This window comes from Monodon monoceros, unplaced genomic scaffold (assembly GCF_005190385.1).
Source record: "Monodon monoceros isolate NGI ecotype Baffin Bay Population unplaced genomic scaffold, NGI_Narwhal_1 Super_Scaffold_18, whole genome shotgun sequence".
Classification (NCBI taxonomy): Eukaryota; Metazoa; Chordata; class Mammalia; order Artiodactyla; family Monodontidae; genus Monodon; species Monodon monoceros.
In genome coordinates, this window is record NW_021703774.1 from 133,405,462 (window position 1) to 133,421,449 (window position 15,988).

A 15,988-nucleotide genomic window follows, 5' to 3' on the forward strand; every position below is an offset into this window, starting at 1 on the left:
TTTATTTGAACCTAATTTCCAGTTAGAATCTAATTAAATGATCCTGGTGTCTAGACATTCAGATGGCTCAAGGTTTGGTCCATATGTCATTTTTCTGATAGATTGTCCTAATAATAAAAGTGTGAAGCATAGAAACACGGAGAAAAACAAGAGTTCTGATCACTAAAATGTGGGAGAGAAGTTACAGGGAGGAGGTTTGGGAGCAGAAAATGACTCCAGTGTTAGTTCTGTGTCTCACTGTAGAATTGTCAAGATAATATCATTGTAAGCCCATAGAGGCTGCATTATGATGTCAAAATGGAAGGAAACAGTGTTAATAGATGGAAGCAAAAGCTTAGAGCAGCGCTGTGTTGCTGTAGTTTTAAAAGCTTTGTGACGTGATGTCTAGACAGAGGAACATACATTCATGCTATCACTGAAGCAAGGCTACAGAAGGTACACAAGGACCATTCATTAAGTCATTACAGGGCTCCAACCTTTTAGCCAATATCAATATGACGGGCATCTTCTCTTATCGTTCCAATGAATTTTTTAAGGTAGTTTATTTTTTGTTGATTATAAAAGTCATACGTTCTCCTAAAGAGAACATCGAAAAGATTATAAAAGAAAAAAATTGCCCCAAATTCCACCACCATTAATACTTTGTTATATTTCCTTTCATTCTTAATTATAACATAGTTGAGGTCATACTATTACATTTTTATATCTTATTTTTCCATTTAATATTATCAGAGAAATGTAAACATTTTATGATGACTGCACATTGTCCCATTCCACTAACATTAAACAATTAGAGTACTGAGCACCCAGTTTTTCTGTATTCTGAGTTACTTACTGAAGATACTTCCTGTAGAATAGGATGGCTGGGTTGAAGGATACAAATGGTTTCAAAGCTTATGACACATACGGCCAAATGGCTTTCCAAAAGAACCGTATCAATTTTTCAATTACTTCAGGAACATTTAATAAATCTGTGGCCTAGTAAATCTTGGCAAATAGTTTGAAAGCATCTTCCAGCTACTGAAAATTTACTCAAGCAGGGAGAGAGTTAATGTAGAGCAGTAAGATTCAGGAGTCTTTGATTCTAGTCTTTAGTTGGCATCTACCTTGCTGTGCCACTATGAGCAAGTTTCTTTAACTGTCTGGCTATTAAGTTTTTCATCGGTAGAATCACCACAAGGGAATATAGTGCTATGTGCAGGGTTCCCAAAGTATGCTCTGTGGAGTACTAGTTCCTGAGATATGCACCAGAGGTGAGGAGGAAAAGAAGTAAAGTTACCTGGTCAAATACATTTGGATAAATTGTGTACAACATACTGCTCTTGGAGATTTAAAATGCCCAACAACACATTAAGGCTCTGAAAAGTTCTGCATTTTAATCTACTTAACAGAGCATTTACCCAGTTTGTGACTATAGGTCATTTTTTTCTTTCCTGTAGTATCTGTAAGACTATTTAACACAGTTGAAGAAGCACTGATGTAACAGGGCTTTCGAGTCTACCAAACATGGATTTAAATCCAGTTTCTGCTACTTATAGCTAAAAAATAGAGATAATAACTTGTGAGACTGTTTTGAATATGGAGTGAGATTACATTTGCAAAGCATGGAAAGCCCCAAGCATCAGCCTGACATACATGTTAGTTTCTTCTCTCTAACCTTCTTAACCCCAGACATGTGCATCAAACCTCTCCATCTTCATCAAAAACATATTGAATGCCTGTGCTGTGGAGAGCTGGGGACTAGTGAGATGCTTTCCATCTGCCTTTTTAGATAGGGTGGCATTTTGGGCAAAAGGCCTAAAATGGCCTAAAACCTAGACTTGAACATGTAATCTGTGAGTCAAATGCTTGACCACAGAATGTGGCCACCTCAGCAATTTAGATCACAAAATAATTAATTAGTTGCCCATCCCAGGCTAGGTCAGAAGGCCCAACCCTGATTATTTCCAGTGGGTCATCCTAATAAATAGGCTCAGCTTATATTCAAGACTGATTGTCACTAATTATATAACCTGGAGCTACTCCCATTCAGTTACATGGGAATTACATCATGAGACATATTTAAAATTTGACCTTGAAAGTGCTGAGTCTCTAGTGACCTCCACGTCGCTAAATCCAGTGGAAAGTTTTCCAGCTTGGTCTTAATTGCCCTCTGTTAACCATTGTTCCTTCTTGAAATCTTTGCTCGCTTGGACTTCTTCAGTACCACACTTCCTTGCCCCCTTCCTACCTCTGTGGCCAGTTCTCTTTGATGTGTCTGAAAACTAGAATTCCTCAGGGTGCAGTCTTGCCTTTCTTTTTTTGCTTTTCTCACTCTTAAGAAGGTGATATCCATTTCCTGGGTTTCACATACCACCTATGCTAATGCCTCCTAGATTTAGATCTTCAACCTGGACCACTGCTCAGAAATCCTGTTTTGTTTATCCAACTGCCCCATTTTATATCTCCACTAGGTGCCTGTCAGGCATGGCAAACTTAATGGCGCTGAATCGAAACTCTTAATTTTCTCCTTTTAACTGTTCCTCTCTCAGTTTTATCCACATCAGTAAGTGGGACTACCCTAACACACAGCTGCTTAAGCCGGATACCTGACAGTGGTCTTTAATTCCTTCCTTGCCCTCACCCCCATACCCAGTCCTTTGGAAATTTCTGTCAATTTTGCTTTCAAGATATATCTCAAACATCTTCCCTTGTGCCTGTCTCAGCTGCCCCCGTCCTAATTTAAGACACTGTTATCTCTCACCCAGATAATTGCTATGGCCTCCTATGGTCCAAGACATTCCACTTCAATTTCCTCCAATCCTTTCTCTGCACAGACACCAGGATGATTTTTTAAAATTAGAAATCAGATAATATCCCTCCTGTATAAGACCCTCCAGTTATTTTTGTTTGTTTGTTTGTTTGTTTTACTACACATAGACTAAAATCAAAGTTCCTCACCATGGTGCCCAAGGTCCTCTGTGGTCTGGCCCCTGCCCACCTTTCTGACATCCTCTCAGGACTCGATCCCCTGGTCTCACGCTGCTCCCATCCTGCAGGTCCTCAAATGTGATGAGCCATTTCCTGCAGCGGGATCTCAGCATGTGCTGACCTCTCCACTCTCCCTACTCTTCACTTGGTTTCTCCTCACCATCCTTCGTATCTCAGCTTAAATCCACCTCCGTAGAGAACGCCCCAACCTGCCTATTTTTAGATTGCTCGATAGCCTCTATCAAAGGACCCTGTTTGCTTCCTTCATACTATTTATCACAATTTTTACTGAAATGTTTGGTTTGCATGTTTATTGACTGATTCCATCACTACACTGTAAATTCCAGGAGGGTAAGGACATTATCTGTTTTGCTCATCACGTAGCATACCTGGAATATGTATTGAATGAATGAACAAAAGGAATGAATGAATGAATGAACAAATGAAAAAAAAGTGTCTACTGTGTTCCAGGTACACATAGAATTCCACACAGAACTTCTGGTTCTAAGCATGTTCCAGGCTCTCCTGCAATATATGCATAATGCTCTTTCCTCCACACTGAATAATCACACCTCATCCATCTGGTCAGACCTTCCCAGTTCCGTTAAGTCTCATGTCCTCCAGATGGTTTGCCTTGCCCTATGCTAACATAATGCCACATATGTAGAGCCTCCTACACTTTATTCCCACCCTTAGACTCCAAGTTCTGCAAGGCAGGGGTCATGACTCTGCTGATCACCACGGTCCCCTGAGCACAGTACCGGGCATACAGTGGGAACTCCATAAAAACTTTTGTATGAATATATTATCTCATTTGGTCTTATGTTATATAATTTAAATTTTACTAGACCCCTGTGGAGTAGGAATTATTATACCTGTTTTATAGATAAGTAAAACAGATTCAGAGGAAGATGAAATAATGTGGTTAAGGTTATATAGATAGTAAGAGGTAAAGCAAGAATTCAGGGGGCTTCCCTGGTGGCGCAGTGGTTGAGAGTCCGCCTGCCGATGCAGGGGACGTGGGTTCGTGCCCCGGTCCGGGAGGATCCCACATGCCACGGAGCGGCTGGGCCCGTGGGCCATGGCCGCTGAGCCTGCGCGTCTGGAGCCTGTGCTCCGCAACGGGATAGGCCACAGCAGTGAGGGGCCCGTGTACTGCAAAAAAATAAAATAAAATAAAAAATAAAAACACATTCCAAGAAATACTATGAAGGATTTCTGACAAAAGGGAAATAGAGTAATAAAAGTAATTTTCTAAAAGCTTACCATGTGCCAGTTTCTATGCTCATTGCTTTATATTAACTGTCTTAACTCCTGACAAGCACTCTATGAAATATGTATTGTCTCTGTTTTATAGATGAGAAAGTTAAGCCTTAGAGAGTTTAAGTAACTTACCCAAGTTCCATAGCCACTAAGTGGTGAAGACAGGTTTTAAACCCAGCTTGATCTCACATCAAAGCCCACACCCAATGCTGCTTGAAGTGTAGCTAAAGATTAGTTACCCCGAAAAAAAAAGTGTCCATAGTCATGAGACTCACCCTGAGTCACATCCACTACTCCAATTGTTTATATTAGCTAAAATGCCATGCAGCCTGAATTCATGTTGATTTCCAGTCATCTGGACAGCTATACAAAATATTCGCACGGCCCTGGCCTGGGTTACTTTGGTGAACATTCTGATGCCCATGAAGCAATAAAATAAAAAAGAAGATAGTGATTTAAATTTCCTTAGGATCCACTGCCTGTATGACCTAGTTAAAGGAGCAAACAGATCCCTGTGATTATCTTCTACATTTGAGGCCTTCACTCATATTTCTTTAATTCCCCCTAAGGTATTTTGTTCATTCTTCATCAGTGGAAACGTTGGGTTGGAAATGTTATAAAAACCTTTAGGGGGGCTTCCCCTGGTGGCGCAGTGGTTGAGAGTCCGCCTGCCAATGCAGGGGACACGGGTTCGTGCCCTGGTCCGGGAAGATCCCACATGCCGCGGAGCGGCTGGGCCCGTGAGCCATGGCTGCTGGGCCTGCGAGACCGGAGCCTGTGCTCCACAACGGGAGAGGCCACAACAGTGAGAGGCCCACGTACCGCAAACAACAACAACAACAACAAAAAAAAACCCCACAAAACCTTTGGGTGTCCTAATTCCAAATTAAATATTTGTTTTGCTTTTTTAAAAAACAAATTTATTGGAGTATAGTTGATTTACAATGTTGTGTTAGTTTCAGGTGTACAGTAAAGTGAATCAGTTATGCATATACATATATCCACTCTTTTTTAGATTCTTTTCCCATATAGGTCATTACAGAGTATTGAGTAGAGTTCCCTGTGCTATACAGTAGGTCATTGTTAGTTATCTATTTTATATATAGTAGTGTGTATATGTCAACCTCAATCTCCCAATTTACCCTCCTCCCCCTTACCCACCTGGTAACCGTAAGTTTGTTTTCTACATCTGTGACTCTATTTCTGTTTTGTAAATAAGTTCATTTGTACCATTTTTTTGGATTCCACATATAAGCGATATCATATGGTATTTGCCTTTGTCTGACTTACTTCACTCAGTATGATAATCTCTAGCTGCATCCATGTTGCTGCAAATAGCACGATTCCATTCTTTCTTATGGCTGGGCAATATTCCATTGTATATATGTACCATATCTTCTTTAGCCATTCATTTAGCCATTCCTCTAGCCATTGATGGACATTTTGGTTGCTTCCATGTCCTGGCTGTTGTAAATAGTGCTTATCAAAATGGGTGCTCAGTTTTGAAAAGATTTTTTTTTTCTGGTGGGTGAGGGTAGCAATAATGGTGTAATAACACTGATCTGGGGATTAGAAGGCCTGACTGTACAACTAGGAAACTGGGTGACTGACATATCAGATTGCTTTGTTTCCGCTCTGGCTCTCAACTGGAGGGGATAATGATTACAGCAGCCTTAGAGGGACATAATGAGGTTTAAATTGGTCAATATTCATAAAATGCCTAGAGGAGTGGTCTGGTTGTCATTTAATATTCCCCTTCTCTTTCTGGGACTCAATTTCCTTATCTGTAACATGGGTGGATTAAATTAGAGGTCAAAGTCCTTCCTAATTCTAAAGACCTATGAAATAAAAGTGATGGAAGTAGCAAACAAGGATTTTGAATTATTTTAAGTATATTAAAGTAAGGGCAATCATGGACATGATGAGAAGTGAAAGATATAAAAAAAGTACCAGATGCAAGTTTTGAAGCTGAAAAATTATAAAAACCAAAATGAAAGATCCATTGGATGGGCTAAGAAACAGATTAAATACTGCAAAAGAAAAGATCAGTAAGTAAACTTAAAGATATAGAAACTATCCGAAATGAAACAGAGAAAAAATACTGCCAAAAACAATAAAAAAAGAACAGAGCCTCAGTGACCTGTGGAATAATATCAGGGAGTCGGGCATACCTGCAGTCAGAAGCAGAGGAGAAAGTATGTGGCAGAAAACATGTTTGAATTAATAGTGGCAAAATTTTTTTCCCCAAATTTGATGAGAACTATAAATCCACAGAAGTACACCTAGGCACATTATAATCAAACTGCTAGAAATCAATGATAAAATATTAAAGGAGTCCATAACAAAATGGATCTCTCCTCAAAGATTATACAAATTGAAGATAATGGAATGATATTAATGTCTTCAAAGTGATGTGGGAAGAAGAAAGGAAGCTTTCCACTTAGAATTTTATATTCATCAAAGATACCCTTCAAAATAAAGGCAAAATAAAGAGTTCTTCAGACTAACAAAAATGGATAACTCCCTCACCAAAATTCATTCTGCACTATTAGAAAGGTCAAAAGAAGTTACTCAGGAAGAATAAAAATGGTATCAGAAGTGGTATGATATCATTTGAAGGTAGGCTGTGATAAGTTAATGATGAATGTTGCAAAGCTTAGAGTAACAACCAAAATAAATAAATAAACAAAGTAGAATTGCTAACAAATTACTTGGAATTAGAAAAAATATGAAATGCAAAAGATGACCTAAAAAAAGAGAAAAACAGAAACAAAGAACAGATGGGACAAATAGGATGGCAAACCCAAACCCATGCATATCGGTAATTACATCTTATATAAGTTGTATAAATACTATGATTAAAAGACAGAGATTATTAGACTAGGTAATAAAGTAAGACCCATCTATATGCTATCTATATGAGGCATACTTTAAAATATAAAGAGTCAGATAGGTTAAAATAAAATATAGGGAAAAAAAATTGACCATGCAAACCCAGGGATAATGAAAGCCTTTCATAATGATAAAGGGGCAGATCATCTACAAATCTGTATGTAGACAGATAGATAGACATAGAAAGACAAGTAGATAAACAGATAATAACAGAGCTTCAAAATGCATGAAACAAAAACTGATAGAACTGAAAGGAGAAATAGACAAATCCACAAATATACTTGGGGATGCAACATTCCTCCCTCAGTATTTGATAGACAAGGAGGTGAAAACTTGAGCAGCATTAATAACCAACTTAATGACTTAGAACTACACACAACAGACGAATACACACTTTGAAGTGCCTGTGACATATTCACTAAGATACATCATATTCTTTGTCATAAAACAAATCTCAATAAATTAAAAGGATTGAAAATTTTTTTAACTTTTTAAAGCAACACACATGCTAAAATATATTATTTGTATAAAACACATAAGAGAGAGTCATTGCTTTTTGAGGCTGAATATAACGTCTTTTCATCCACATTGTCTTATAATATTTTTCTCAAACAACCACACTTTTCTAAGAATTTATAGTAATGGTATAATAACACACAGGCAATATACTTTATAATAATGGTAAATATGAGCTTATAAAAATAAATGTATACCATTAAAAATGTAAATGTATATCATCTGTTTTCAATGTTAGTGTTTATATTTTATTTGAGAAAAATAAATTGTTAGTTATTTTGCCATTGTTAAATTTTTTTAAAGTTTGAAGTGAGACTAATCCAAAAGATCCATACTAACTGGCACATTGCAATTTTTTTTCATTGTTAAATTTTATTTTCGTTTTTTAAATTAATTTTTATTGGAGTATGGTTGCTTTACAATGTTGTTTTAGCTTCCACTGCACAACAAAATGAATCAGCCATACACATACAGATATCCCCACCCTTCCGGACTTCCCTCCCATTTAGGTTACCACAGTGCATTAGGTAGAGTTCCCTGTGCTATACAGTATGTTTCCATCAGTTGTCTATTTTATACATTGTATCAATAATGTATAGGCACATTACAAATTTATTCCAGTTTTTATCAACCATCAGAGAGATGAAAAATACCCAAAAAAATGACCATGACAACCACACACCACTACTGGCAACAGATTTCATTGAAAACTTACTAAGTACCAGGCATTGTTCTAAATACTTTTTATGCATTTAATTCTTCCTCTTACTTGCCTCCCACTTTACAGTCCAGAAGACTTAAATAACTTGCCTAAGATTACACAAATAGAAAATGCCAGTGCCGGAATCTGAACCCAGTAAAGTTATTTCACCATGTAGTTTAGCATTTGCAAAGCCAGGGTCAGGCACACTGGCATTAGACAGAAAGACCTTGTGACTTCCTACTTCAGCACTTTGTAACGTATTTAATTGGTTCTCTTTTGCCTTGACTTCAAATTTGCCTCTTCACTGGTCTTTCTTATTTGATAAGTTCAAACATCAAGACTCTTTGTTCATTTTCAAAAAGGATTACAATGATAAGCTTTTATAATTAAGAATATCTCAGCAGAGATTTCCTTTGCCACAGTTCTCTTGCCTTTATCTTTTAATTATTAGAGATGAAGTTTCTGATTTTTCAAAATTGTATTCACTTTAAATACAAGTTGCAAATTAACTGCTTAGAAAAATGCCTTTCCCCCTTCTTAACTGTTACTTAAAGGAAATCTCTAGTCTAGCATTTAAAAGCAATAATGATTCAAAATTGAATCATCCAACAAGAATTTGAATAAAATAACTCTACTTAAAATCTTCAATGTTTCGGAGAGAGGGACTTCTTTAAAGCTATCACAAAGGCAAAATAAGAGGCTGTTTAAGCACCACAAAATACTTAGTGTTAAGATTTTAAAAGAAAACGACCGTGAAGCCAGTTTGGTATATTCAAGGAAATGGAATGGGTAAAATGCAATGCACATATGAAAATATCACTTCTATTCGTTACTCCATAGCAAAAGGTTAAGTCTTTTCTAGAACGAAATGACTCAGCATCTTTACAGTCTCTTGCTTTTCCCAAGATAATTTTATATACATTACCTAATTTTATCCTTCCCAAAACACTATGAGATGGGTATTCTTACACACAAATGGATAAGCAGAGGTTAATTGTCCAATATAACTCAAGAGAACTATTATTTATTAAGTTGAGTATACTTTATATCCAAGATTTTATTTCATGTTCATTAACTCTTATAGAAGAGGCATTATTATTCTCATTTTACAGATCGGGAAGCAAGCACAAAGCGATTAGCTGATTTACTGCAGATCACCCAGCTCCTAAGTCTTGGAGCTGAGATTTGCACACAGGTCCATCTGACACCAAGTGAACGCTCTTGTCACTGGCCTGGACTCCTTCACTGAATTAGTAATAATGTGGAAAGAGGTCACATTCCATCCTAAAACAGCCTGTTGCAAACATGAGAGTGTCTCAGTTCCCCACCAAGTAACCCCTAACTGCAAATTTTGCAGAAACTTTTGGCCAACTCACCAGTTCACCTTCTCCTGTATGGCTACCCCAGGCTGACAAGTCATCAAAGACAAGAGGAAAAAAGCAACAGCAAACATCTCATCCAGAAGCCACCACCCTATATTACCTAGAGAGGAATAAAACTATTCAGGGAGTTGGAGTAAAAGAAGTCTACGGGCTGGGATCTATAAGATCTACCTAATGTTTGAAATGAACAGAACTCGCTTGATTCTCATTCAGATGTGGTTAATTACTTACCGGGGTATTGATTAGCCAAACGCCCTAAAATCCCAGACACCAAAGGCCACTGTCCTTCAGACCTTTGTAAAAGCAATATCCATATGGTTGAGGAAAGGAGGATATTTAACCAATTTCAGCTAAGCAAAGGGATCTTATTTTCAGAATGAGGCAAAAGCCAAACCAAGATATAGCTCCAGAATTCATGGTCTTTTTGAGTAGCTCTTGGAACTTCTGAGGTTAGATCAATTTGTTTTGCAAGACTGAAACGAGGCTCATACTGGTGTTTCAGCTCTGCCATAAACAGCCAGCAAAATATAGGAAATGCTAATAGTTACATGGGGAAGTTCTCCAATGTATTGTCAAACATCTGGAGCCCGAGAAATGGGGGTAATTGAATGAACGTTCCACTTCTTGTCCAGACATTGGGTATCATTACCATCTAGGATATTTGTGTCTTTGGGGACCACATGCCTTAAATGGACATCTCCAGAAGCATCCTCTAGAATTGTAATAACAACCACACCCATATCTACATACATTCTCTTAGTCATAACTGATAGTCATAAATTATGACAGTCATAAATTAATTAAAGAGAGTTGGATAGATAGAAAGACGCATAATAATTGAACATGTGGCAGGCATTTCATTTGTCTTATTTTACTTAATCCTCACACAAGTCTATGAGATGAAAATGATTCAATTCATTTTGCAGTTGAAGAAATGAAGGTCCAGAAAAATTAACTAAGTTGCTCAGGAATGGACAGCTATCTTGATGTCCTTGGCAATACTTAAATTCTCTCATTAGCAGGATTGGCCAGTACTATCATTATTAATCTCAAAGGTATGAAAAAAATGTACCGAATAACTTGCATGTGTAAGGAATGTGTACCCGGTTTAATTATGGAGATTTAAATAAGACACCCATTTGTTATTGTCTCCATTCCTTCAGAGATTTAGGTAAAATTTGACGAAAGTGAACACCCATTCTAGGTCCCAGAAAGCCCCTCCAGCCCCTGATTTCTGTGTGTCTCTTCCTCCCTCCCTCTCTTTGTTTTGACTCCTGGGTCCTCTTGGCTGCAGTTTTACAATCCTTCTGACCCATTTGGAAAACTCTGTTCTTTTTCCTTTTTCCACAAGTAATCCAGTAACTCACGGTGCTTTTATTGAATTGTGGGTGTGACGGGGGGTGTTATGTCTGGACACCCTTGGGGCAGCTCAGGGTGGCACATCTGGAACCCACTTCTTTCCACCAGCTCCCTAGCTGCCTCCCTTCTCCCTCCTCGTTCCATCCAAAGTCCAAGTTCCTGACACAGGTCTATCGGCCCCCCTGGGGAGTGTAACTCAGGTTTTTCTTCCGCACTTCGACAGTGTTTCTCATGGGGAGCAGACTTCTCCCTACAACAGGGATCTCAAGTGGGGATGATTTTGCCTCTCAGGGGACATTTGAAAATTTCCTGGGACATTTATCACAAAGTTCTCACAACTTTGGGGGTTGTGTTGCTGGCATCTAGTGGGTGCTAAATGTCCTACAATGCACAGGACAGCTCCCCAAACAAGGAATTCTCTGACTCCAAATGTCAATAGTGCCAAGGTTGGGAAACACCACCAAAAGGCTGGTCTGCCTTTCCCTGACCCCTGGAATTCTGATGAATTATTTTTCTTCTTACATATAGGCAATATTGTCTTCCTCCTTAGACCAGTTCCTTCTTGAGATTTCTCTGATGCCTTTTCTCCTCACCCAAGACTTCAGTGGCACTCAGGACCCCTCTTACCCTCCACACCCACAACTTGATCCCTTAAATTCTATCATTTTTCCTCTGTAATATTTTCCCTCCAAGCTTCCCGCCTTCATTCGCACCCTTTGATCCATTTCAAGGCCTCGGCTCTCTCCGAAACTCTCCTAACGGACTCCTAGGGAGCCTCTGTTTGTCCTCACTCCAAACCTCCCTGTACATTACAGCTGGATTCATTGCCAGGAAAGCTGGCTCTGAAAACATCACTCTCCTGCTCAAAGATGTTCCGCGGATCCTCCATCTTCTATAAGATTAGAAGTCCAAGGGCTTCCCTGGTGGCGCGGTGGTTGAGAGTCTGCCTGCCGATGCAGGAGACACGGGTTCGTGCCCCGGTCCGGGAAGATCCCACATGCCGCTGAGTGGCTGGGCCCGTGAGCCATGGCCGCTGAGCCTGCGCGTCCGGAGCCTGTGCTCCGCAACGGGCGAGGCCACAACAGTGAGAGGCCCGCGTACCGCAAAAAAAAAGATTAGAAGTCCAAATTCCTCCAGAAATGGGTCCCAACCCATCTTTTGCAACCTTATCAGCCACAACCCTCCAATAATCCCCCATACTGTAGGCTAGGTTCCCTTTACCTTCCTCACACTTTCTCACTGCTGTGATCATGTTCATGCTGGACCCGAACAACCTTTATCCGTTATCTACTACCCTTGTGCCAAGTGTTTTCTCAAATAGCAGGTCTGTCAAGGAGCCTCGGCTGATGGCCTCATCTGGAGGGTGTCTCCTTGTTATCCTTGAACCTTACAAATACATCACCAGCACTTTTCAATTTTGCCTCATATTATGTTCTTCCAGTGGGGTGGGGTATATCTCAAGAATGAAGGTTTCTTGAGGGTAAATTCTATGTCTGATTCTTCTTTATTATCACCCATATCACTTACCACTGAACCTTTACTAAGAAATATTGGTTGATTGTGTGAATGAGCAAAGGACTAAAAATACTTCACAATTTCATAATATTTTCAGGTATATTTTCTCATTTAATCCTCAGAATAATCTTGTGAGATAAATACAATTATTCTGAAGAAGAGAATTCTGAGTCAGAGAGACAGTGATTATGGTGGAAAACAGAAGTTAGAGACATAGGGTACTAGGCCTTGTACCTGCCACTTTTTGTGTTTTTTAAAAACATTTTTTAATGTTTTTAATCTTCATAGTGATCTTGCAAGACAGTAATAATAGTGCTGTTTTGAAGGTGAGAATACTGAGTTTCAGAGTAGTTAAGTAATTTGCCTGCAGTTGCACAGCTGGTGAGTCTCAAGAGTCAGGGATTTATAATCTGTCCAACTTTAAAACCTGAGATCGTTTTCTGGTCTGGTCACACAACGACTAAGCATTATATCAGAACTAAGGCCTGGGTCTTCTGGCTCCAAGTCCAGTTCTCTGTTTATTATGCCTTAGCTCAGAGAATGAATATCATTTCCAGGGGCAAAGAAAGCAAAATCAAATGAATGGAAGGAGAATCACAGGATAGAATCAAGAGAGAAGCTAAGTCAAATGGGATCATTCCCTGCCTCTGTGACTAAAGGTGTGAGTGCATGTGAGGGTGTGTGTGTGTGTGTGTGTGTGTGTGTGTGTGTGTGTGTGTTGGGATGGGAGCAGGGCACTCATCTGTTTTCAGCCAAAATGTTCTAAGATGAATGGGAAATGCCAAAAAATCGTTAAGTTTGCATATGCAGATTTCACCTTAATTGTAGCATTCGGTTATCAAAGATAGATAGTTATAAAATACCACGCAGAGTAGACAGCGAGATGGCAATTCAGTTTGAAAATGTATAGCTTATCTCAGAGAAACACTTTCCACTATCTAAATCAGCTTGTGAGTTATGACCTCAGAGTGGAACATGTCCAGTGTCGGCCCAGACTGCCACCACAGGGTGACAGCCAGACCTGTGCTCTCTGAAATGCTTCAGAAGCTCTAGGCCACATTCCTCTGTACTGGGCCTGCAGGTTGCTCAATGCAGATTCTGCAAATTGAATGCAAATAGAGGCAATTTGCTAGAATGGAAAGAGCGCAGCTGTAGGTCAGAAAACGCCACTAACCAGTCATTGTTTCCTAGCCTCAGTTTCTTTGTCTGTAAAATGGGTAAAATAATACCTATCAGGATAGGATTGAAGAACTGTAGAGGAAATAAGGAAATCTGTCCTCAAGTGGAAATTCTGAAAGCAGTTGCTTGTTTATTTAAACAATCCTTCCCCTTCTTTCTGCTCCTCCTTTCCAGTACCTATTTGTCTCTTTCATAGCATGGAAGCTTTCATTTAAGTACCAATGAGGAGGAAAGTGGAAGAAAGGGGGGGCCCAGCAAAGAGATGATGAAGGAGCATGAAATGTGGGAGGTACACGTCCAGGTGCCCTGGGCTTGTTGCAGGAAAATGGGGCGCGAGAAGGTGGTCATGTCCCAGGTCTCTGGTGAGTCCCTGGGACAGGCTGCCAAGTGAGGGTTCTTGGCTTCTCGCAGGAAAGAATTCAAAAGTGAGCCATGGTAAAGTGAAAGCATGTTTATTGAGAGAGATACACATTCCATTGGCCGAATGAGGTGTGACTCCGAAGGTCAGAGCAGCCCCAGGGCATGGGGTCATCTCAGAAAGTGAGAGTGGCCTGAAATATGGGGAGGTTCGTTTTTATGGGTAATTTGATACGGTAATGAGTGGGATGATTATTTAAACTATTTTGAGGAAGGAGCAGGGACTTCCAGGAACTGGATCACCACCCGCTTTGTGACCTTTTACAGTCAGCCTCCTCCGAACTGTCTTGGCACCTGTGGATGTGTCATTTAGCATACGCTAATGTATTACAATGAGCGCATAATGAGGCTCAAGGTCCACTGGAAGTCGAATCTTCCGCCACCTTGGGCCTAGTTGGTTCTAATCAGTTTTTGTCAACTGGCTGTGTCATTCTTTAAGGGTTGTGCCCTTCCCTCCTGTCTGAGGCTGATTCTGAGGCCTTCTAGAGGGAGGCTGCTACCAGCAGAAGCTGACAGAATGATTGCAGCTGTGGGGCCCAGGTGACAAAGCGGCAGAAGACCTGCTTACCCATCTCTGCCCGGGTTCCAGGACCATTCCAGCACCTCAAGGGTTGAAAACTTGGGACGAAATTCAAAGTAGCAACTCCAGGTGGGATATGGCCAATCCCACGATGGCCAGAAGCTAACAAAGCTTCTCCAAGAAGCTTACTGGTTTGCAGGCCACACGGACGCCAGAGCAGTTTTTTTAGTTTGTTTGTATCTCTCCAGGGTGTGTGTGTGTGTGTGCGTGTGTGTGCGTGTGTGCGTGTGTGTGTGCATGTGTGGTGTGTGTGTGCGTGTGCGTGTGTGCGTGCATGTGTGTGGTGTGTGTGTGTGTGTGTGTGTGTTAGGGTTGGGTTTGACTTTCTTCTCCCTGCAGAAACCTGCAAAATATTCAACACAAGACCTGGCACAAAGTCTGCAGGCAGTAAGTGAGCAGCCCCCGTCATGTCCACTGCCTTGCCTTCCCTACCCTCCTTTCGAAACCCTTTGTAAGACTGCGTGTCTCTGACATCTGCTTTTCCTCCTGATTGCTTCATCAGCCCGGGGCTGTGGCCCACAAATATCAGTGGTGGGTTTTCAGCTGGAAATGAAGTGGAGCTGGTTTGAGTAATTGGTCTCCATCAGAGGCTTTACAATGGGTGGGCTAATGCGTGCCTACTGCTCCCACTTCCCGGCGAAGCTCTACACTTGTATTTGAGGGCGTAGGATGGGAGGGAGTCAGTGTCTGGCTCATTGGCGTAGAAATTAAAAACCTTTCCTCAAGGAAGTCATGGAGCGTTGTCAGCACCTCTGGCCAAATCGAGGTGGTCCTTTGGGAAAGTCCTCTTGGACTTTGGCTGCAATAAAAACCAGAGTCCATTTTACACCTGAGCAAGTTCTCCAGGCGTCATCAATTGATCGATGTCTCCTTTGTGAAGCCTTCACTCACAGCATGATGCACGGCACCACTCTCCCCTGCTCCCCCTGCGCCCTGGCCACATCCCCCTCTCTCCGGAAGACTGCCAACTTGTGATTCTGTGACTCTTGGAAGACAGGGCGGTGCTGGCCCAGAGTCTCCGTGCACCAGATGTGTGAGAGTCTGGGAATGGAACTAGCCTTCCACAGCCAGACTGACTTACTGTGCCCCACCAGCAGGCAATAAGGGACCCCGGTGTGTGCACAGATATTAAAGGCAACACTAAAGCCCACTAGAAGTCAGTCAGCTTTTGTTCGATCACCGTGTGCAGGCAATTCTAAACCATGTCTGTGG

General features: G+C 40.7%; 1 protein-coding gene across 1 annotated transcript in view; it reads right to left on the reverse strand.

The window, feature by feature from the left end:
* C8A (complement C8 alpha chain) overlaps positions 1–9,891 on the reverse strand; it is a 65,990-nt gene extending 56,099 nt beyond the window's left edge. The window contains exon 1 of the mRNA XM_029228665.1: positions 9,721–9,891. Coding sequence (XP_029084498.1) covers positions 9,721–9,797 — 77 coding nt within the window. The 5' untranslated portion in view covers positions 9,798–9,891. The remainder of the gene's footprint in view (positions 1–9,720) is intronic.
* Between the last annotated feature and the right edge of the window lie 6,097 nt (positions 9,892–15,988).